The sequence below is a fragment of the Salvelinus sp. IW2-2015 genome, linkage group LG1 (genome assembly GCF_002910315.2).
Source record: "Salvelinus sp. IW2-2015 linkage group LG1, ASM291031v2, whole genome shotgun sequence".
NCBI lineage: Eukaryota > Metazoa > Chordata > Actinopteri > Salmoniformes > Salmonidae > Salvelinus > Salvelinus sp. IW2-2015.
The window spans coordinates 10,771,563-10,797,021 of NC_036838.1; the positions used below are offsets into that span (position 1 = coordinate 10,771,563).

General features: G+C 40.3%; 1 protein-coding gene across 1 annotated transcript; it reads left to right on the forward strand.

The window, feature by feature from the left end:
- Positions 1-1,330: 1,330 nt before the first annotated feature.
- aars2 (alanyl-tRNA synthetase 2, mitochondrial (putative)) lies at positions 1,331-25,193 on the forward strand. The gene is made up of 22 exons (XM_023983018.2): positions 1,331-1,616; positions 2,048-2,236; positions 2,495-2,640; positions 2,745-2,936; positions 3,276-3,420; positions 5,715-5,860; positions 9,775-9,883; positions 9,963-10,001; positions 10,218-10,332; positions 10,458-10,585; positions 11,317-11,461; positions 11,687-11,856; positions 12,109-12,222; positions 13,122-13,262; positions 18,444-18,581; positions 18,762-18,865; positions 19,284-19,392; positions 19,859-19,984; positions 20,413-20,523; positions 20,801-20,884; positions 21,114-21,227; positions 23,945-25,193. Exons 1-22 carry the CDS (start codon positions 1,362-1,364, stop codon positions 24,116-24,118), a joined length of 2,994 nt encoding a protein of 997 aa, XP_023838786.1. The 5' UTR covers positions 1,331-1,361; the 3' UTR covers positions 24,119-25,193.
- The last annotated feature ends 266 nt before the right edge of the window (positions 25,194-25,459 follow it).

Sequence of the window (25,459 nt, forward strand, 5' to 3'; positions counted from 1 at the left end):
TAAGGCAAGCACACAGAAAAAGTATATTTGATGTTGCGCTTCACTTGGACATTAGCACACCTAAGTACCTTTCTCAGACAAGTGTAGGTCAGGAAGTTATTTCAGGTATTTCTAAACCTATTATTCAAAAAACAAATTTGAAATAGATGCAGAGAGCGTTTCATTCAGGCATTACAATATTTTCTCTAGAATATAACCATATGGAATGCACCCAAAATAAAGTATGGCCGCAAGGCCACCTATTCAGACGGCCATGACAAGTATTTCAGTGATTGGACACAGACTGCACACCTTTACCTTAGACCTTAGATGAGCTGCAACCATGCCCCTCTGTGCAGAGGAGATGGCGGAAACGGATGTTTTATTTGAAACCGACGGTGCTTCAGGTAAAGATGAGAGCACAGAGTGAGAATAAGTGGGTTACAGTTGTGAAAAAGAAAGGAAACAAGAGAAGTAAAGGTGTGGTGAAATCCAAGCCTAGTCTAGACACATTTTTTGATTGTATGTCTGCGGAGCAGAAGAAGTGTGCTGTGCATCTCAAAAAGATATCGTAGTGGAATGTTTTGTGTATGGATTTTCTAAGCAGGGCACATATCAAGAGGGTTATCTCGGTGGTGGGGCATGAAGTAAATGCAGATTGTATAACTGAAGACCTTGATGGAGTGCTTGGTGCACATCAACTGCCCCATATGGTGGATGGAGTAAAGACATGTGCTTCATCAAACTATTGTACTTTGATGAAGAGTCTCTCCGTTCTCATGTAAAGTTAGGATTCATGAGATACCCTGTAAGAGCTTTTGTGCACAAGCCCCTTCAGTGTCATAACTGCAAAATATATGGTAATGTGAAAGTGTATGCAGATGGGAAGAGTATCGTATGCCAGCTGAGTTGCAATGCTGCAATTGTGGTGACAAACATACGCCCAAAGGAGACAGAGGTGGTAAGAGTAAGTGCTGTCCAGAGGGTTTCCTATCTGGACGCGATGAGAAGAGGGAAGGAGCGAGTCGTGATGAAGAAACAATGGTAGTAGAGACACCACCACCAGTGAAGGTTTCACAGCAACTAAGGGATCATGATACATTAAATGTTAAAAAGGTGTGCTTTGTGTCATTTATTGCAATAGTCATCAACTCTAAAGCACAGCAAAAAGTCAGAGAAATTGGATTGGACTGTGACTGAATGAGGGGGGTGGGTTTTGCTTGTTGATGCGTCTGTCTATTTTTGTATTTTGCATGATATCGTTTCCCCCCTTTTTTCGGCAATATATTTGGTATTTTGTCGTCCAGTTGGTGGCGGTAATGCCCCATTAACATTTGATGTCAACCGCCATTAAACTCCACCGAAGAAGAAGAGCTGCCAACATGGCGGCGCACATGAGTCGCTTGACACATCGGTACAGAGCAGTGATAAACAATAATTTAACATCACTTACAAGCCTCAGAGGACATTTATCAAGGTCATATTCTCAGGTTCAAACAGACTTTTCGTCTAATCGTGTGCGGCGTACGTTCACAGATTTTTTTCATGAACTCTACCACCACATAATTGTGCCATCCTCCCCTGTTCGTCCGCGGGGAGACCCGAGTCTCCTGTTTGTCAACGCAGGCATGAACCAGGTAAATTGAACAATCATCGGTTGGTTTTCACATGAAGTATTAGCTATATTATTGAATACAGTAGACACTCATTTGATTATTTGCAAGGGGCTATAGCGAAGAAAGCTAGCCTCATGCATGACACTGGAGATTTGACACCTCTGACAGTTCTGTTACTCTATGGGTGTACAGTCCCACGTGAACAACAGCATTGAGCGAGTGTAGACAATACATAGGCCTACTAGCTAGCTATCTAAAGGCAATTCCAGTCAAATGCAGATTTGTGTCTTGTTGATTGTCAGTTGATTTTTTTACTTAGTTATGCAAGTGAAAAGTTGTGTATACATACCATACCTTAGGCCATACATCAAATGCCATCATAGCTTTTTTGGGGTGCTCCAACTTCACTGGCTCTGAGTTGGAATGATGCCACTCTTCTCCTCTTCACTTAGTTCAAGCCCATTTTCCTGGGAGCAGCAGACCCGCGCAGTGAAATGGCCACATACCGGCGTGTAGTGAATAGTCAGAAGTGTGTCCGGGCTGGGGGTAAACACAACGACCTGGAAGATGTTGGTCGAGATGTCTACCACCACACCTTCTTTGAGATGTTAGGAAACTGGTCCTTTGGCGATTACTTCAAGGTGTGTGACATACATGTAGCTTTGATCTATGATGCCATAGCAGTTTAAAAGGCAGGTGTAAAAGTGCATGTAAGCCTACTAAGCAGAGTTAATTTAAAGGTCTACTTCATGGAAATTTGCTACAATGTAAAAAGATAGTCTAGATGAGCAATTCATGTTTCATGAAATAACTATTAAGGGGTTAATAGGTTAAGGGACCACTATGGCATTTATGCCCTTTCAGATTAGAGCCATAAGCACTCTTATGTCTCTGTGCAGGAGGAAGCGTGCATCATGGCTTGGCGTCTACTCACAGAGGAGTACAGGATTCCTCCAGAACGCCTCTACGTCTCATACTTTGCCGGTGATGCCACCTCTGGTTTGCCAGCAGATGAGGAAACGCGCCACATCTGGCTAAGCATGGGGTATGAAAGGCATAGTTTCCTCTCCAAGATAATAACAACTTCCTGACTCATTTGTGTTTTGATCCTTCGCCATTCTCTTTCATGGTTGATGTTTTTGTTTGTAGAGTGCCTTCTGATCACCTCCTGCCATTTGGGATGAAGGACAACTTTTGGGAGATGGGGGAGATTGGCCCCTGTGGCCCCTGCACAGAGATCCACTATGACCACATTGGGGGCCGTAACGCAGCCTCGCTGGTCAATGCGGACAGTCCTGATGTGGTCGAGATTTGGAACCTGGTCTTCATGCAATACAACAGGTGCTATACCTACTACCAGGGGCTTATAGTTTGGTTTTTAACCATACTAAATACTATTTAGAACATGCTGTTTAGTATAAAAACGTTGCAGTAAGCAACAAATATCAACAGGTTAGGAACAATTTCTGCTAATGCTCATGCACTCTAACCTTGACAGAGGATGTTAGCAAGACGACAACATCTTTACATTATTGTGTGATGAAAATATATTCCATCTGGAGTACACTATAATATGGACTGTTATACTTTTCCCATGACTGAATCACATTACTAGGGTGGATTGTGTGTCTGTGTTTGCAAGCCTATGTCTGACTCTGTGCTTGCGTTTGGCTGTTCCAGAGAGGCAGATCACAGCTTGCGGTCACTCCCCCAGTTCAGCGTGGACACTGGCATGGGTCTGGAGCGACTGGTGACCGTTCTCCAAGGACAACGCTCCAACTACGACACTGACCTCTTTACCCCTCTGCTGTCTGCTATACAACAGGTAAGTTTAGTTTGTTTACAGATAATTAAGTACAATGAGATAGCGGACTGAAGAAAAACATTTAAGAAATTAAACAAAATACGTTTGCAGGTGAGGAAGAGAAGCAGACATTTTATTTAACCTTTATTTTATCTGGGAGTCATACTGAGATCAAGGTCTCTTTTACAGATGAGCCCTGAATTACATAAATTACAGAAAATACACACATGAAAATCTAAATGCAAGCAGAAAGAAAAACACGGCAATTAAAAACAAACACATTCATGAGTAGTAAGATCCTTAATCAGCTTTGTGAATTTGCCCCAAAGGCATCATAACATAAAATTTAAGAACATTTAGAAGATTGTTCCACAAATAAGGTGCATGAAAACAACTAAAAGCTGATTTACCTAACTCAGTATAGACCAAAGGAATTTCCAGAGTTAACCATCCCTGAGACCGGATGTGGTAACTCGTATGTCTAAAGTTTAGTCATGATGTTAGGTACAGTGGGACTTTTTGTAAAAGTTCTTTAAAAATGAAAACATAGCAATATATCAACCTACTTGACATCAGAGGGCCAACCAACATTCTGGTAGAGAATGCAGTGATGAGTACTAAAATTGTAGCGCGTACTAAAGCGCAGTGTGCAATGATAAACTGCATCTAACGGCTTTAATGAAGTGGCAGCTGCGTTCATATAGATTATGTCGCCATCGTCTAGGACCAATAGGAACGTCAAATGAATAATAATTTTTATTCTCAGCTTCTTAACTCATCAATATGCTTTTTAAAAGACAGCTTTTCATCTATCCAGATGTCCAGATATTTGTAAGCACGGACACGATCAATATGGACACCACCAAAGTACATGTGCTTAAATCATCAGAATTATTTTTATGCGCTCTAGAGAACAACATATACGTAGTTTTACTTGCATTCAGTACTAATTCTGGTTAATAAAGTTTTTCTGTAATACAATGAAGGCAGACTGTATTTCAGACCAACCGTGGGGGACAATAGCATACACAACAATATCATCGGCATACAAGTGCAGGTTACAATTATTTACAGACAAAATCGATATTGTTAATGTAAAAAGTACAGGACCCAGAATCGACCCTTGCAGGAAATATCCAGGAAACCTGATTTAACGCCATCTGTAGATATAAATTGAGTTCTATCTGTCTAGTAATTATTATACATTACCAGTCAAAAGTTTGGACACACCTACTCATTCCAGGGTTTTTCCTTATTTTGACTATTTTATACAATGTAGAATAATAGTGAAGACATCACAACTATGAAATAACACATATGGAATCATGTAGTAACCAAAAAAGTGTTAAACAAATCAAAATATATTTTATATTTGAGATTCTTCAAAGTAGCCACCCTTTGCCTTGATGACAGCTTTGCACGCTCTTGGCATTCACTCAACCACCAGCTTCACCTGGTGCAGAAGCCGGATGTGGAGGTCCTGGGCTGGTGTGGTTACACGTGATCTGCGGTTGTGAGGCCAGTTGGAAGTACTGCCAAATTCTCTAAAATGACATTGAAGGCGACTTATGGTAGAGAAATGATCAATCAATTATATGGCAACAGCTCTGGTGGACATTTCTGCAGTCAGCATGCCAACAGCATGCCAATTGCATGCTCCCTCAAAACATCTGTGGCATTGTGTTCCGTGACAAAACTGCACATTTTAGAGTGGACTTTTTTGTCCCCAGCACAAGGCACACATGTGTAATGATCATGCTGTTTAATCAGCTTCTTGATATGCCACACTTGTCAGGTGGAAGGATTACCTTGGCAAAGCAGAAATGCTCACTAACAGGGATATAAATACATTTGTGCACCAAATTTGAGAGAAATAAGCTTTTTGTGCATATGGACACTTCTGGGATATTTTATTTCAGTTCATGAAACATTGGACCAACACTATACATGTTGCGTTTATATTTTTGTTCAGTATAGAATACATTTCAAAGATAAGAAGGATCTTAGCTGAGAATTAATCAAGATTATTATTTATTTTTTTAGCTAGGCAAGAAAGATAATGAACTAAACCTTCCCTACATAGGTAAAACAAAAAAACGTGATAAGTTGCTCTATTTGTGTCTGATTGTCCAAATTATGTGTCATAATTAATTTCACAATGAACTGCTATGGCTCTGTTGCTCCCACGGGATTAAATGAATGTTCACTGATGTCTATACCTTTCTTACAGGAGAGTATTAGTGCCAAATTATTTGTTTGTTTGGTAGTTTGTTTTGTTTATTTTTCTCATTTAGTTATCATCTAAATCCATCTAGCGCTCCAATTGCCCTGAGTATAGAGGGAGGACTGGAGAGGCGGATGTGGGCAAAGTGGACATGGCATACCGCGTCGTTGCTGACCATGTGCGCACCCTGTCTGTCTGCATTGCTGACGGAGTCTACCCAGGCATGTCAGGGGCCGAGTGAGTCAAACTGCTGTTAGTCTCTTGCTGCACCATGCTCAGATTTTGGCTCATGCACAACAGGCAATCTGAAAAATGTCAAACTTACTAAGCATTTCCACTTCATTGAGGAAGGGAATGATAACACCTAAAGGTATAAAAAAAACGGTAGTTAACACTAGAACAGCCTGACCTTTGAGCTTATGAGTACCCGCTAGAGAACGTTGAGAGTGTTACTAGGCGTCCCCGGCGTCCCCTTTAGCATCAGATGCATATCAACCCGCAAGGTGCCCAAATGTAAGCACCAACGCGTGATAAATAGAGCATAAACAGTTGTGAAGCATGAATAAATATTCATGGGAATATATCCATATAAAAATATGACAACAATCGTTATTTGTTTTGATAGAGTCAAGGATATGTTTTGTGTAATTATACAAAGTTTGAGTGAAAAATATGCTATTGGAATAATATACATTTGGTTGTGTTTATAAAGGTCTTAGGTAACATTTTGAATAGTAAAAAACAATTATTTCAAAGAACATAATAGCAATTTATTTCAAAGAACATAATAGAATGTATTTGTTTATGTTACTCTAGGCTATAAGTAAAAACTAAAAACCACTAGTTCAAGTCCATAACAAAGAAGTCCATTTATAATTTATTTTTGGCAGATCTAAAGAAACATTGTGTAAAATAAGAAAATGTATTTTTTTTTAAACAAAAAAAAACAATAGCATATTTTAAGTTTATTATGTTACTAGTGTCGTGACGTTGTATTGATTGTGACGACTGCTGTTCATCGAATGATTAACTGTTTATAATTAACTCAATAACCTGGGGCACCATGGGAAAGTTTGTGTTTATTGAGTTTCCATTTTCCAAATTAACTCAAAGAATATCAGAATATCGATTTTACAACAGTCGCTAATTAATCAATTTCTTCTATAGTCTCATACTGAACGTCGCATGATCCGTGAATCATCCGTGAACCCACTAAATGTCTGTACCACACCAATTGTGTTGATTATTTATTTACTAACAAGCTAAAATTATAAGATATAATACACAAACACACAGTCTAGGCGAGTGATTAGAACTTAGTACAATGAAACAGGTCCCTAGCGGGCCAACACAAAATGTTAATATAGAAAGAGAGTGCACGAGAGAAAAGCACACTTGGATACATTTGTAAACTATTCTTACTTTAACCCTAACACCTTGCCCCGAACTGCCACTCTTATGGGTCAGAATATAATGATGGAATTATCTCCTTGTGGACCGAGTTCCGACTTCTCCTCTGATGGCGACACTTCTGTTGTTACCGGGTGTAAGTCTCTGATTGTCCACACGATGTCAGTGTACTTTCTCTTAATGGTCTGTTTCCTCGCCCTTGTTCTGTAAGAGAGGTCTTCTGAGGACGATCAGCCGTGTAGATGGTTCCAGCGTGGGAATAAAAGCAGTGTAGGCACATGATTCACTGGAGAGAATAACTGGGTGGTCCTGGTTAAATTCACCTTAGATACAGTTACTCAACCGTAGCATTGATTTTTACGAGTTTCTTTTGTCTTCTTCAACCTCGTGTTGCGTTTTGGGGTTGCGACTACTCGGACATTAGCTGCAGTGCGTGGTCACCTAGTCTGATATGTAAATTCTTATCTCACATGTTTTTTACCCTCGGGTCAGAAAGGGGCGTTTCCGTCTTTATGGCAAGTTCTCTGGGGCGTCACTAGATTTAGCTCAGATCCAATTTAGGCAACTAACTTCACATTTCATCTTTACAAAAACATTCTCTTTAATCTGGACATTTTCCACACAACGTACAGTATGCAAACATCCGGTACATATTCTGAAAACTCTTCAAGTTACAATGTTTTTGTTATAACGTCGTCAATTAACTTTTAATAACATAAGAAAAACAACATTCATTTTCATATTCCATCTATCGTCATTACCACCATTTTGGCTGACGAAACATATTGTCCCAAAGTTCATTTATTGCATGTTACTGTTCTGAGATAGGTTCTCCATAGGCCCATCATACATTCCATTCCTTCACACTGAGAGGACAAAGGGATTTTGTCTGCTGCCTTAAGATTTACAATGAGCGTGAGGTGTCATAAAAAACCCCACCTCCGTATATCTTGATCTCTCCGCTGCTGGTGGGTGTGAGAGATGTCTCTGTAGGATTGTGGTCCATGGTAACCTGACCCGAACAGGCCATGACACTAGTCTTTGCTTAGTATCCAGAGAAATGCTGCTGTGTGATTGGTCATGTGCTGAAGGCATAGACAGCACAGATATTTGGAAATAGAGCTGCACCTCTTGAATTTTGAGAGTTTTTTTGACAAAGATAAGTGTCATAGAAACTGCAGAATATGCTCTTTCTGATATTATATAGAAATCAAAACGTTTTACCTGCATGTGACTGATGGAGGATTTGATAAAGTGATGCTCCTGTCCCTGCATCTGTCAATTACAAGATGTGCCTATCTCTTCATGTACAATTTGACAATTGATAATATTGTCACTCATCAGACTATTGTCAATTGAATCTTGTCTATAGGCTAACTGTTATCATGTGTTAAATGAGTTTCGGTATAGTTTGTGTAGTTTCGGTGGGCCGGCTGCGCAGGCTGAGTGGCATCATTTATTTTCCCTCGCTCATCAACTTTGGTAGAGTCAAGGATATGTTTAGCATTATTCTGAAGGCCTACTGCAACACGTAAGCATGTTATTGTTTCCCTTACAATAAATGTGATTTGCAATAGAGTTAGTGTAAATAACATGTAAAAGAGAATGGTATCAACCCACAAGGTGCACTGTGAAATTATTAACATGAGCGCCAACACTGATGAATAGACATAATACAAACTCATCATTACACTATTGTTGTTCTAAATTAAATCAACTACTTCACCCTCCTTATCATTCAATTAGGACCATTTTAAATTTGACCGTGAAGTAACGTGCACAGTTATTGCCCATTCAGCCATTTGTCATTCAGTGGGCTGGCATAGTTTGCTTCCCTTCACTCATCAACTCAGATAGTCAAGGATATGGTTTGCATTATTCTAAAGGCCTACTGCAACACATAGCATGTTTTTGTTTTCCCTTACAATAAGTTTGAATAGTTATTTTAAATAGTAAATATAAATAAAGTAAAATATAGTAAATTAAACAGTCCCATAAGAGCTTATTTTTACAAAGTAAAACTTCAAAGAGAATGATATCAACCCATAAGTCGCGGTCAAATGATTTGCCTTAAACATGAGCACCAACGCTGATAAATAGGCATAACACAAACTCATCATCACAGTATTGTCTTTGTAATTTAAATCAACCTCTTCGCCCTCATTATCATTCAGTTTGGCCTAATTTAAATTCCATTGTGAAGTAAGGTGAACAATTATTGCCCATTCATCCATTTGTCATTCATTCAGTGAGTAGAGCGAGAGAGACGCGTTAGTGCCTGGCTGCGCATTGTTCGGCAGGTTAAGTTGGGAATAGGTGTGAATAAAACAGGAAAAAAGTCTCTAAAGGCTGTTTGTGATTTCATAATTCTGACAAATGACCAATGTAAAGTACAAATATTTAGGAAAAGTCAGGGAAGGAGCAGGACTTACTTTTTCTGGGGGGGCTATTTTCTTTTATTTACAAAATCAAACATCAGTGGCCATTGGCCTATGGCGGTTCTAGTGTTAAAGGTTAAATTAACTGAGAGTCATATTTCAATCTAAAATTAACATATCTCAATCCCAAAGATTGAGAAAGAAGTTTGAAATGTGAAATTTGTTTGAGATTGAGACATATAGCTGAATTTACAAAATAGACTGTGGGAGGTGTGAACACATCTGACAATAATCTGACAATTGTAATTCTCATTCTCTTTCAATTATTGTGTTTGTGCGTGCGTTTGTGTGTGCCTGCTGCAGATTGGTTTTACGCCGTATCCTCCGGCGAGCTGTGAGGTTCAGCACTGAGGTACTGCAGGCCCCTGAGGGAGCGCTGGCAAGCCTGGTACCCACAGTTGCACACATCCTGGTGAGTTGGGCTGTGATATGAGACTTGTGACCTTTGTCATCATGGTCTTGATCCTCTCTCATCCACATCTTTTCTACAGGGTGATGCTTATCCTGAACTGCATAAAGAGACAGATAGGGTAAGTTAATTACCATGAAATTAGAGAAATTACATCAACAACATGCTTAATGACGGTTATACACCAGGAAGTAAAGTTCCTGCAATTAAAATAAAGTCTTGCATATACAAACTTCCTGACATTTCGTACACAGCCATTCACTTGACACATTTTCTCAGGTGAGTGGCAAGGAAGGTATAGTGATAAACTATTAAGATCTATTTTATTTATTTTCAGATCATGGATATAATCAATGAAAACGAGGCCCAATTCCTGTCCTCTCTGAAGCAGGGGCGCAGAGTGATTGACAGGACACTCCAGAGATTGGAGAACAATGACACTCTATTCCCAGGTCAGCTTCAGTACTAGGATACAGTACTGGGATAGGGTATGGTTTGTAATAGGGTATTTGTGGTATACATTTTTGGGCCAATTTATTTCAGTAGTCAATCTTTTGTGTGTGTGATTATCTCCTAGTGCCTGTGGCCTGGTCTCTGCATCGTAACCTGGGCTTTCCTCTGGATCTCATTGGACTAATGCTGGAGGAGCAGGGCTTGAGTGTTGACCAACGGGCCCTTGATGTGTTGGCCATTGAAAATGAAAAGGTACCTACAGTCAGTGCTTTTCCTCTCCTTTTCTCTACATGAAGCAAATATTGCTAGTCTAATCTAGCTTTATGAAGCTGCTTAGCAAAATACTAAAAAGTAAATGTCCAGTGTTTCCATATTTCTATGAAATATCACCTGTAATTAATTACTATGAGTGAAATAGTTTTCCTTACAAAAAAATGGTAATTAAGTATTTCTGTGTTTGAATGGTGGGGACATACCCCAACAACAGTATGGTGTGGGCGTATAACGGTCATTAAAAATATTCATGTGAGGAGACCGCTGATTGATGAGCCAACATGACATCATGTGCTATGAGGATATTGCAACCATTTTTGAAACGGCCTGTTTGAGATTCAACTTTGAGGTGGAGTTCTTGTGTCTTTTCTCTAATTTATGCTTTGGCCACACATACGACTATAGGACGAGTCAAAAACAATATTTGGGTATGAGTTGAATGTGAGATTTTCACTGGACAGTTCAAACATTACACTTTTATGATTTTATCATACATTAGTTTGTTCCTTTACTCAACACTGAATTATTTCATGAGTACTACATTTTACATTAAAAGCATGAATTAATTCTTAAGAATAAATCATTTATGGTTTTAACCTATTGAAACTAAATGAGGCCGTCTAGCTTTTTCAGCAGCCTTTGCAGATAACTATTTTTACTGAAAATGATCCACCCCATTCGATGGCTGTCTCTCCTCTCCCCACCACCAGCTTAGGTGTCAGGTGCAGACCTCTGTTGTGGATACTCTGGTCCATCTGGATCTGCACAGCCTAGCTCAGCTGCAGAGTGGAGAAGTTCCCCACACAGACGACTCTCCCAAGTACCACTACAGCTTGGCACAGGATGGCAAATATGGTATGGATGAGTTCTCGAGATTATGGACAACATGCTCACTCACAATTACAGTAATTAGTCTAAAACGGTTGGGTGCTGGATCCTCGCTACTAAAATCCTTAGAGAATGAGTTACACAGCACTCCAAAGGATAATATTCAGTCAATATATTATATTCAGGTCAATTATCCTTTGTTTTGCTGTCCATTTTATTCTCTCTGAAAGGAGCCCTGTGTCTTTTCTCCAGTGTTCCAGCCTTGCCATGCTACCGTGCAGGCCCTGTACTGTGGACAGACTCTTGTCTCGGAAGTGGCCGGGGGCCAGAGGTGTGGTGTGGTGCTTGACCGGACCTGTTTCTATGCAGAGCAAGGGGGGCAGTCCCATGACCAGGGCTACTTCATCAGAGATGGACTGCCGGTCAGCATTAGCTACACCTTTTTTAGGACACCGTGTTTAAGTACACTGTGTCACAACGGGTGTCTGCTTGTTAGGGATGTACCTGAAAATGTTGGGTCCATACATTGAATCTTTCTGATGTCAACTTTCCTGCATATGAATGTCCTATCCCTCAGCAACATTTTTATTAAGCTATTGAAACTACATTCATTGAATCATTCCATTCATAGTATATTTAATAGCCTAGTTGGAATGATGTGTGTGTTCCCTCAGGATGTCCTGTACCCTGTTGAGGCTGTGCAGCTTGCTGGGGGATATGTGGTTCATCAGGTCACCGCTGCTGAAGTGCTGAGAAAAGGAGACCAGGTCCAGCTCTACCTGGATGAGGTATAGCATTGTCTACAGGTCGACTCACAATGGACCTTGTTTACACAGCAGTCATGATCATTTGAAATCCAGGCTAGTGGGGTCATAGGAAGAAAGTGTTATTTTGAAGTCTCTGGAAAGTAGTGGTGAAACTATCCTCACGTTCAACCTTTAAATTAACAAATAAGTCATAAATCAACAGAGTATCTATAGTCACACTGTATTTGACTGCCAGCCCTGTTTAAACATATGTTGGTTACCATGGACCAGGGGTGTCAAACTCATTCCATGGAGGGCCTAGTGTCTGCAGATTCTTTGGTTTTTCCTTTCAATTAAGCCCTAGACAACCATGTGTGGGGAGTTCCTTACTAATTAGTGACCTTAATTCATAAATCAAGTACAAGAGAGGAGCGAAAACCCGCAGACACTCGGCCCTTTGAGGAATGAGTTTGACACATGCCATAGACAAACGCAGTATAACTTATAAAAAAGATTTATTCATAAGGCTTCTGCAACAAATTAACTGTGGGTGTGTGTGTTATTTGTGATATGTGCTCTTTAAAGCTATCCCACGGGGCAAAAAACTGGTTGAATCAACGTTGTTTCCACATCATTTCAACCAAAAAATATCAATGTGAGGATGTTGAATCAATGTGGAAAACTGATTGGATTTACAAAGTCATAAACGTAAGGGAATTTTGTATTTTTTTCACCCAACTTTTGACCTAAATCCAATGACAGGGTGACATTTTTGGTTGAATTCACATGAAAGTAAATCAAAACCCAGACGTTGAACTGAAGTCTGTGCCCAGTGGGATGTTTGTGACGTATACTTTGTCATAAATATGATTATGTTAATAGCATATTACATTTCATAATTTAATTTGCTAATAAGAAAATTCATGTTTATTCACATCCAGCCACAGAGACTAGCCTGCATGGTCAAGCACACCGCCACACACGTCCTCAACTTCGCCCTCCGTCAGCTGCTGGGTTCTTCTGTGGAGCAGAGAGGCAGTCATGTCGCTGCAGACCGCTTACGCTTTGACTTCAGCGTCAAGGTATGCAGTATGACCCGTGAATTTGATCATCTGTCGTTGTTCTCTTGGACTTTTTTTTTAATACTCATAGCAACCTTGGGTGATTCAGCTTATAGTATGACCAGTATCTTATATTATCTATCCACACATTGAAAACCAAGGGTGAATTTTTTTGTCATTGTAAAAACAGACCGAAATCGCTGACTACTCAGCACAAATGTCCGTAAAGCTAATTCTCTACATTAACTTGGAAATAATGGACAACGCTGCAGAACGAGGCGGAGCCGTTTGTTCTTTGTTCCGTTGCAACATTCTTATCCCTTGCTTGCTGTTAGCTAGCCACGGCTACACAGTCATTACCTCTGCAGTCAGAATAACAGCAAAGTTTATTCCGTTGCATTTGTTTAAGCTGTTTATCCCGCTTATACCACAGTTGCCAAAGAAAACAATACTATTAGATTACTATAATAGAATACTATAATATTATTAGATTTTAAAAAAATATTTTCATTTAAATAAGCAAATTCATACTTTCTCATATTTTGGTTGCTAGAGTGACGCGACCCAGTCTTCCTTCGATTAGTTCAATATTTATGGACGTGCCCCAGTCGTTCGTTCTTTATGTTCCGGCAACGTTATCCCTTGATTGCTAATTAGCCAGCTAGCTACGGCTAACACAGTCACGACTTCTGCAGCCAGAATAACAGCAAAGTAGCTCTTTTCTATTGACATTCATTTGGATACATCCATAACAATAAACTGATAATGCCTGATTTTGCCTGGCATAGCTAGAAAGGTTTTCCTCCTCGTCAGGACACTTGTCAACACTGACTGTTAATTACGAGGAGTTCACATAGCATTTTAAACACTGCTAGAAACTAGCTAAACAGTTTGTTGCTAGCTAACCTACCAATATGACAACCGAATTAAAACATATCAGTTGCTGAAACTAGAAACATGTGGGGAGATTTGACAGCTTTAGCGGCGAAGGGGACAGGAGAAATTCATGTTCATCACTTACAGTACCACATTAGGTCATCAGATGCTCCCCCAAAAATATGTCTCTGCAGAAACACATCAAAAGCTAGCTAAATTTTTCCTCTTTGGAGCTGGATTTACAATGTATCCAATTCCAGTTTGTGTGGTTGTTGGTTTAGCTTTCTGTAACTTTGTAGCAAGTACAGTCTGCATGCCTTGGCGCATATTGCGTCATGATTGCGAGGTGTCCCGATATCTTTTCCAACTGTCCCGATATCTGGTTTTAGTATTCATTCTAGAATGCCCTTCTAGCCAATCAGAAACAAGGATTCAACAATGCTGTGTTATAAATAATATGTTTATGTTATAATAGCATGTAATGTTTAAGTGATAATGCCCTCGAAGCCGGTGTTTGGCGGATATATTGACACCGGAGTTGCCAACATATTCAAATAATTATTGACATTTTCAATAACTTTATTTTGATTTATTGTTACTATTTCATCCTTCCACAAGATATAGTCCCTACACAAGTCTAGGGTTGCTACCCAAGCCGGCTGGTCGTTCGTTCTATCGATTCGGTTGCCAGAGACGCGACCCAGTCATTAAGTCTTTTCGTTCTAAAACTATGGACTCGACCCAGTCGTTTGTTCTAAATGTTCTGTTGCCATGATGGCTGGCAACATTCTTATCCCTTGCATGCTAGCTAGCCTACTTTGGCTAACACAGTCACGTCAAACAATGGAGCCAGAATAACAGCAAAGTATCTGCATTTTCTTATGTTTAAGCTGTTTTCTAGTGATTTTTTGGGGGGGGGGAATACATCCATAACAATGATGTGGTTTTTCGCCTGTAGAACATTTGCCCTCTTGCCAGGCCACTGTTCAGAAGAGATAGCCAACACGATCACTTCAAACTGAAGCTGGAATGACAGAAAACTAGCTGCATTTCGTGTTTTTTATTGACATTTCTTTGTATACAGTATATCCATAAAAACTATGCTGATTCATGATTTCGACTGGCTGAGAAAAGCTGCCAGCGGGTCTGTCTCGTCCTGACTCCCGACACGTTCATTACCATAGGACAGCTAGAGATCGAATTTCAATATTGAAACAATGTTGCAAATGTCGGAGAGGCAGATTATTACTAATCTCCGCTGTTGAAAACCGAATGCATTTCTAAAAGAAATGGGAGATACTGTCTAGATGCTTTTTACAGTACAGTGCCTTCGGAAAGTATTCAGATCCCTTGACTTTTTCCAAATTTTGTTACGTTTCAGCCTTATACTAAAAACCATTTTTTTTCTATCCTCAGCAATCTACGCACAATACACCATAATGACAAAGCGAAAACAAGTTTTTAGATATTTTAGCACATTTATTATAAAATCAAAAATAGAAATACCTTTTACATAAGAATTCAGACCCTTTGCTATGACACTTGAAATTGAGCTCAGGTGCTTCCTGTTTCCATTGATCATCCTTGAGATGTTTCTACAACTTGGAGTCCACCTGTGGTAAACTCAATTGATTGGACATGATTTGGAAAGGCACACACCTGTCTATATAAGGTCCCACAGTTGACTGTGCATGTCGGAGCAAAAACCAAGCCATGAGGTCAAAGGAATTGTCCGTAAAGCTCCGAGACAGGATTGTGTCGAGGCACAGATCTGGGGAAGGGTATAAAAAAATGTCTGCAGCATTTAAGGTCCCCAAGAACACCGTGGCCTCATCATTCTTAAATAGAAGAAGTTTGGAACCACCAAGACTCTTCCTAGAGCTGGCCACCCGGCCAAAGTGAGCAATCGGGGGAGAAGGGCCTTGGTCAAGGAGGTGACCAAGAACCCGATGGTCACTCTGACAGAGCTCCAGAGTTCCTCTGTGGAGATGGGAGAACCTTCCAGAAGGACAACCATCTCTGCAGCATTCCACCAATCTGGCCTTTATGGTAGTGGCCAGACGGATGCCACTCTTCAGTAAAAGGCACATGACAGCCCGCTTGTAGTTTGCCAAAAGGTCCCTAAAGACTCTCAGACCATAAGAAACAAAATGTTCTGGTTGATGAAGCCAAGATTGAACTCTTTGGCCTGAATGCCAAGTGTCACTTCTGGAGGAAACCTCTGGCACCATCCCTACTGTGAAGCATGGTGGTTCCAGCATCATGTTGTGGGGATGTTTTTCAGCGACAGGGACTGGGAGACTAGTCAGGATCGAGGCAAAGATGAACTGAGCCAAATACAGAGAGATCCTTGATGAAAACCTGCTCCAGAGTGCTCAGGACCTCAGATTGGGGCGAAGGTTCACCTTCCAACAGGACAACGACCATAAGCACACAGCCAAGACAACACAGGAGTGGCTTCGTGACAAGTCTCTGAATGTCCTTGAGTGGCCTAGCCAGAGCCCGGACATGAACCTGATCGAACATCTCTAGAGAGACCTGAAAACATGGTGTAGCAACTTTCCCCGTGCAACCTGACAGAGCTTGAGAGGATCTGCGAAGAAGAATGGGAGAAACTCCCCAAATACAGGTGTTCCAAGCTTGTAGCATCATACCCCAAAAGACTTGAGGCTGTAATTGCTGCTAAAGGTGCTTCAACAAAGTACTGAGTAAAGGATCTGAATACTTATGTAAGTGTGATATTTCATTTTTTTATAAAAAAAAATTCTGAAAAAAATTCTAAAATCCTGTTTTTGCTTTGTCATTATGGGATATTGTGTGTAGATTGCTGAAAAAAACAATTTAATCAATTTTAGAATAAGGCTGTAACCTAACAAAATGTGGGAAAAGTCAAGGGGTCTGAATACTTTCCGAAGGCACTGTAGATCTGGTATATACTGTACATTGCCTGGCTGAGCTGATGAGACAGTAGTTTGTGTAGTCAGATCGAACAGAGTAAATAGGCATTTCGTCTCAGATTTAGCCTGTGGTAACTTGTGGGATAGACACCGGCTGGAATGCGGTTTTAACCAATTAGTATCTGGGATTAGACCCACCCGTTGTATAATAACAATGTAATAGTAATAATATCTTGAATAGCCTACGTTTGAATAGCCTACGCCCCTGTAGCCTACGTTTGGATTACTTAAATGTTGTTTTTATGAAACACAAAAAAAACAAGACCAATCCAATGCAGTATTTTATTAATTGAATTGAATTGATTGTTTGCACAGCCTACACATTCTGTGTTTGATTTGTTTCTAATACTCATTGTAGAAATTATAATTGACAGTTTTGCTTGTCATAAAAAACTTCAGCAACTGATGATTTTGTGAATGCTTTCCATGTTCAATTTTAAAGCCGGGCAAAGTATGAGGTGATAGCATCACTGAAATCACTGCTGCTGTGGTCAGGCTATGGTAGGCCCTGTGGTACCTGGCCCTCCCTTCCAGTTGCATTGCTGGGAATGATTTGTTGTTGTACATCATCCTCCTCAAAAGCCTCATTATGAATTTCACAGAAATTATACAGTTAACAGCATGCCATAATTAGTGTGTTTATTGTGTCAATGTGACAGTCATTGCGTTTAAGCAAACACCTCCATCTTCCCTTCAGTTGACCAAAAGCCCTCTACAGTCATGCGAGAACTACTCAACCTCTCACTACAGTTGGTCTTTTATTATACTCTATAGAGGCAACAAGTTGCGCAGAAATAGCCAGGCATCTTTTTACTCACCTTGTTGCATGCTTTTGGATGAGTATGCTGAGAAACATATCCAACCTCTAACTCTTGATTCATCCTTAAAATCCGCTGGCCTCGGCTTTGTTGTGTGAGCCTACTGTGTCGGTTTAGGCAGATCGTTTGCTGTTGTCCTGCTGCTCTTACATCCTTCAGAATATGCATAATGGTCCCGACATTTCAACAATACTGTTGATTCAAGGAAATCATAAGAGAAAGTAAAAATTATTGTAAATTGGTCTCCATGTTTAAGCTAGTAGGGTATTAATGCAGACAGTCCCAGAATTCCCAAAAACATTCTGATACATAAAAAAAAAATACATTGTGAAACCCAAACGTATTCTGTGGAATTCTTCCAAATGCACCAGGGTAACAAATTTAATGTGACAACGCCCTTAGAGTAATCACATCCCTGTTATGAATAATGTATGTATATGCATTGCCAAAGTCCAGTAGATAAGCAAAAAAAACTCACTTTTTGTATAGAAGCATGAAAACGCTTTTTTGGATGTAATAATAATAATTGATTTTTGGTGGTCACTCTGTAGGGATCATTGAGTATTCCCCAGCTCCAGGAGATTGAGAGGAGCATCCACAACATTATCACAGAGAATAATGCGGTGTACATAGAAGAGGTTCCCCTGGCCCGGGCTAAAGACATCCCAGGTCTAAGGACTGTGGATGAGGTAACTGTGTGTTGATTTGGGGACACTCCTACCCAGATTAAAGTGAATAATGTTGATAATAACGGTGTTTTTGTAAAGTGTTATGCATTATGTTGCTAAGAGCATTTGTAAGTGCAAGATATTCTGCATAATAGTGTGTTGGCATTGGAGGATTCACGAATCCTCTGTAATTCTTCCTAGGTGTACCCTGATCCAGTGAGAGTGGTGTCCGTGGCAGTTCCCGTAGCAGACCTGTACGATTCTCCGACGGACAGATGTACGTCAGTGGAGCTCTGCTGTGGGACGTAAGTGTTGTCTGTCTGTCTGTCTGTCTGTCTGTCTGTCTGTCTGTCTGTCTGTCTGTCTGTCACTCAATCACTCTTTCTCCCTCTCTATGATAGATTCAAAAGGCATTTTTAAATATAGGACTTAACATTACTTGTTATTTACCATAAGATATTACGAAATGACAATATGCACTGCCTCACCTTTCGGCATGTGAGGATGTGGCAAATTGTTCAATATACTGTAAAAGAGCCAACATATGAAAATGAGAAGAGACAGTAGAATTTATACATTTTATCGTGGGTTAAGGTTAGAAACGGATCATATATTTGGAGGAGTAGATTTGACAATTCCTATAGTTGTGAACAATGCTAAATATTATATGTTCATTGGCTGTTTCTAAAGGGCTACTAGACCAAGCGTTTTTCTCTTTTTCAGGCATTTACTGACGACCGGGGAGATCGGGGATTTGGTTATAATTTCCGAGAGGCAGATGGTTAAAGGGATCAGCCGTATCGTGGCAGTCACTGGAGACGACGCCAGAGAGGTGTGTTATATAAAAGCAAGAAGGCATAAAATTAAATAGGCCGTGACTTATTGTGAATATACCAGAGGTGCATAGTAGCGGACTATATACAATCACGTCACTTTATCCCAATTATTCTCATGTTTTACAACACCAGTTAGTCCCTCGCTCAAGACTTTTGTGTTGCTGGTTCAGTATTAATTATGTACATTTTCCTATTTAGGACGTCATGTATCACTGATCTTTTAAAAAACACTCCATGATCAAATAAGCATTGGATTGTTGGAGGCATGGGCTTGTGGGAGTTTCCACCATATTTCTTAAACCAGTCATTTCCTTTCAAATTAGTGAAGGGGAGTGAATAAGTGCACACTTTGGAGGAAGGAGAGTTAATTGGTACAAAGCCCAAGTTGAAAGTTTTACAGAATCACAAGTAGCTTTCAACGAGATCCATTCTGATATGTGTCGTTGTTTTGTTGGCTCACAGGCTCGAGAGGCGGGTCAGATCCTGACCCAGGAAGTGGAGTCTTTGTCAGCACGTCTTGCAACGGTCGCCAGCCCCTCCCTCACAGGTGCCAACCGGCTGGCCAAAGAAGTGGGCATACTGACAGATGTATGTGTGCTTTTCCACTCCCTCCCTACTGACCTAACTGATGGTCATTAGACAGACAATATTGAAAATGCTCCAAAAGGCAACTTCAGACAGTATTAAATTATGGCCTAAGTGTTTGAATAGCCGAGAGCATGGGACCTGCATTTTTTTATTTTAGTTATTGACATAGCCTTGTTCTGTTCAATGTTCTCCACCTATATAGTACTCTAAATACCCCAATTCATGTAGTTAAGGTCAAAAGAATACATGATAAAAATTGATTACACCACTCAAATCAATGATGGTTCGAAACTTTAAAGCCAATTTTCTCAGAATCATCTTTTTGCAGATATAACCTTATAGTCCCAAGCTACCACATTACTTTAAATAGTTAGAATTAAATGTGAATATGACACAAATTCTTAGGCCTTATTTGTGTTTTGTCCCAGGCAGTGGATTGCACTCCCATACCACAGTGGAAGCGGAGGGAGCTTCAAACTCGCCTCAAAGGTCTACAGAGGACGACCAACACAAGTATAAGGAAACTGGAGACCAAAGAGGTATCACAAGCACACAACCCCATTGTCCTTTCAAACGTGTATTATATCCTCCACAATAACTATTTAATGTGACAAGTAAAAATACATGAAAATGATCGATGTACAATAAACAAAGTTGATCCTGTTTTCAAACTTTTTGTATGCAGGAAGACACGAGTCACAACAGCATTATAAAACAATCACAATAGTTAATGCATGATAAATAATGGTAATGTACATTATACTATTGTACTTTTAACTATTTTCTCTTTCTTACTTACTTTTGTTCTATTTGCAGGCTGCTGTGAAAGTCCAATCACTGTTCAAAAAGAATGGCAACAAGAATATTGTAGTGGACACTGTGGACACAGACTCTATATCAGTATGTTTTTCATCTGAATTTCTGATGAGGCTAAGTAGGTGTTTAACGTTCACAATTAGATCACTTTGCCCCATATAAAACTAATGCATCAGTATTCACAGAGAGTGAGCACTTTCAGTGCAACCATCGTTTTTTTGGAAACACCTTAGATTCTAATGATGCACTTACCGTTACTAAGGCTCTGGGAAACTGAGCCTCGATGTAGTTGATCCCATTGCTCTCATTGTAGGTGCTGATGAAGACAGTGAACCAATACAGTGACAGAGCCCCAGGGACCCTGATCATGCTACTCTCCCACCAGCAGCCATCGGGGAAGGTCCTGTGTGCGTGCCAAGTGCCCAAGGTATAGGGTCTAGCTCTTACATCACTGTATTTACTGCCACTGCATTTTCTCTCAATAGGTCAAGGGTGGGGGGGACTAAATACATAAAGTGCTTTCATTTCTTAATGGTAAAAAAAGATAGGGGAGAGTGGGGTAAGTTGTGCCAAAGGGTTAGTTGAGCCACCCCTTGTTTCTAGGAAACCATACACAAAATTAATAGTGTGACCAAATATTTAGGGAGAGGTCATTATTTCATGGAGTCTGTGAAGGAAGAAACAACATGGGAAAAGTGGTAAGCAAGTTCGGTCCAAAAACTTGATTTTCACAAAGTCAAATTGATTTGTTTTATAGGTTTCATGATTATTTTATCTAAACCAAAGTAGATTGTTTTAAGACTGTTCTGTACATCAGTTGGGGTCTCTATAAGCTGTAATATGAGGTCCTAACCCTAGCATGAAAGTGCATCCTTGTAGCTCTATGGGCTAATATAGTCAAAATGATTGCTTTGTGGGTAATTGATCTAATGGCTAATCAATATACCTCAAATGAAGATTACATTTTGGCAGTTTTATGCATAATATTTTGAAGACAGCTCGCGTTCGTGTGATTAGACAAGTTCAAATGATGAAAAATGCCTTCCTCAGTTGGATTCGCCCCCCTCTAGGCCACAATTTAAGTATTTTCTTCCCAGGTGTAATGCAGGGCATTATCACTGGGATATGAGGTTACACCAGGACCTGAGTCTATGTTAAAAGTGCAAAGTTTTAGAAATGTATCCCTATGCTAATCCTGTCCCTATGCTCAAATTACCCCATAATCAAGGTAAATTGTGCCAAGAGACCACTTATTTTGGACAACTATGTTTTCAAAACGGTTATGTTTACATGAATTCTGATTATTTTCAGGGATGAACAACATCCTGAAATATTTGTAAATATCTATGTTAGAAAGAATAGTATATTTCCTTTGATATAGTGATCCTGCATGTAAATAATGGCTCAACATACCCCACTCTCACCTACAATGCATTTGGAAAAGTATTCAGACCCCTTGACTTTTTCCACATTTTGTTACGCTACAGCCTTGTTCTAAAATGGATTAAACTATTTATTTTCCACATCAATCTAAACACATTACCCCATAAAGATAAAGCAAAAACAGTTTTTCTTTATTTTAGCAAAAATAAATAAATACCTTATTTACATAAGTATTCAGACACTTTGCTTGGAGACTTGAAATTGTGCTAAGGGGCATCCTGTTTCCATTGATCATCCTTGAGATGTTTCTACAACTAGATTGGAGTTCAGTTCACCTGTGGTAAATTCAATTGATTGGACATGATTTGGAAAGGCACACACCTGTCTATATAAGGTCCCACAGTTGACAATGTATGTCAGAGCAAAAACCAAGCCATGAGGTCAAAGGAATTGTCCGTAGAGCTCCGAGACAGGATTGTGTCGAGGCACAGATCTGGGGAAGAGTACCAAAACATTCCTGCAGCATTGAAGGTCCCCAAGAACACCGTGGCCTCCATCATTCTTAAATGGAAGAAGTTTGGAACCACCAAGACTCTTCCTAGAGCTGGCCGCCCGGTCAATCTGAGCAATCGGGGGAGAAGGGCCTTGGTCAAGGATGTGACCAAGAACCCGATGGTAACTTTGACAGAGTTCCTCTGTGGCAATGGGAGAATCTTCCAGAAGGACAACCATCTCTGCAGCACTCCACCAATCAGGTCTTTATGGTAGAGTGGCCGTACGGAAGACACTCCTCAGTTAAAGGCACATGACAACACCTAAAGGACTCTCAGACCATGAGAAACAAGATTCTCTGGTCTGATGAAACCAAGATTGAACTCTTTGGCCTGAATTCCAAGCGTCACGTCTGGAGGAAACCTGGCACCATCCCTACGGTGAAGCATGGTGGTGGCAGCATCATGCTGTGGGATGTTTTTCAGCGGCGGGGACTGGGATCAAGGGAAAGATGAACAGAGCAAAGGACAGAGAGATCCTTGATGAAAACCTGCTCCAGATCACTCAGCTCAGACTGGGGCGAAGGTTCACCTTCCAACAGGACAATGACCCTAAGCACACAGCCAAGACAATGCAGGAGTGGCTTCGGGACAAGTCTCTGAATGTCCTTGAGTGGCCCTGCCAGAGCTAGGACTTGAATCCGATCGAACGTCTCTGGAGAGACCTGAAAATATCTGTGAAGCAACGCTCCCCATCCAACCTGACAGAGCTTGAGAGGATCTCCGGAGAAGAATCTGAGAAGCTCCCCAAATACAGGTGTGTCACGCTTGTAACGTCATACCCAAGAAGATTCGAGGCTGTATTCGCTGCCAAAGGTGCTTCAACAAAGTACTGAATAAAGGGTCTGAATACTGTTTTTGCTTTGTCATTATGGGATATTGTGTGTAGATTGAGGGGGAAAAAACAATTTCATCCATTTTAGAATAAGGCTGTAACGTAAAAAAATGTAGACAATGTCAAGGGGTCTGAATACTTTCTGAATGCACTGTATGAAAATACTCTCGAATAAAACTTTTTTTTGTTTTGTTTTTACTGTCGCCTTATATGAAACATTTGATCTCAAATCCAAAAATGCTGCAGTATAGAGTCAAATTAAAACATGTAGCTTCACTGTCCAAATACATATGTGTATATATATTCACACACTCTTACCCACCTGTTCTCTCTCCATCACACCAACACTCACTCCTCATCTTTGTCTCTCCATAGGGCTTTAGTGCTCTCTCTGCCAGTGACTGGGCCCTGACAGTGTGTGCCCGCCTGGGAGGGAACGCAGGTGGCTCTGCCACTGTGGCAAGGGGCACAGGGAGTGTGGCCAACCTCACTGAGGCACTCAGGTGTGCTGAAGAGTATGCACAGGACAAGACCCAAAACAGATGCTAAGTACAAACGTCCAGGGATCACAAGCCCACATTTACCATAGGGTGGAGGTAAAATACACCCCTGTTCAATGGAAAAGTTCTCCAACTGCCACATGGGGGGTTGATGACAAAAGTACATATTACAGCATACTACAGGTTGGAAGAACCTACAATTTGGGGGGGGAGAATGACTGTGAGAAGTTCAGTTCGGGTGACTTTTCAAAGGACAGCCTATTCTAAAATGAAATGATACTGACATCTAAAATATAATTTCCCCTGTTGTAGCATAGTAGCTATAAATAAATAGGCTGAGGGTTACCCATCTGCATTCACCCCGTTGGGCTAATCATTAGCTAGATCACAAACTCTAAACATTATCTTGTTGCTAGTTACCAACATATTGATGATTTGAATGTCCCACTGGCACTCATCCAAGGATCATGTACTGTGAATACCACCTGCCCCATGGTACGTTTAGCCCTGGTCTTTCCTATGCATTCAACACCATTGGTGAGTGCTAACGGGCATAAACCATGCCACTGCTAAAAACTCTGGTTCTAAAATGGTGCAGTTCACAAATTTTGGGGATTTGAGAAATACGTTGAGTAAAACTAGAAAGCTCTGTGATCCTCCTCTTTTAACAGTGGCCATCAAAACTGATTTCAAAGGTGTGTTTTCCAGCGATTACATTAAGAATGTTGTAGGCCACAATGACTTGGCATGCATGTTTTTCTCCACTGCAATTTGAAAGCACTTTGAGAGGGATTTTCTTTTCTCTCATAGAATGCGACGGCCCAATTTAACCCCTGCTCCTATTTATTATGGATGCAAGTGTCTGGAATTTCTGTCAGGACTCAGTATGTACATGTGTATGATAAGCATTATGAGTAGGTAGTCAAGACAGTGTTTGGAGATGTGTATTGTTGTATTGTGCCTCTGTCCTAAGATTGTGGAGAATAAGGAAAGTCTAGTTTGTCCTGCGATGTACTGAATGCCAGCCTTGTAATAATTAACAATTTATGAGTGTAAGAATTATGCATATTCCAGTTGTCTACTTTCTTTGTTTTAGAAGGAATAAAGACATTTGAGGTAATTTATTATTGTACAATTTTCACTAATTATTCACTTGATAACCTTGAGTAACTCAAAGCTCACATTTTTACAATAGGTATAATTGTATATTTAAATTGTTAATGACTGACCACGAGAATCCAAATAGATCAGGTTTGCAATGAATAACTTCAATCAGACCCCCTCTCACCCATAGAGGGGGAAGGAAAGAATTAGTGGGGATTAACAACTCATGCCCTGTTGGTAATCAAGGGAGAAGATCCAGGCCTGTGCTCTCCAAATTCACCAAAGA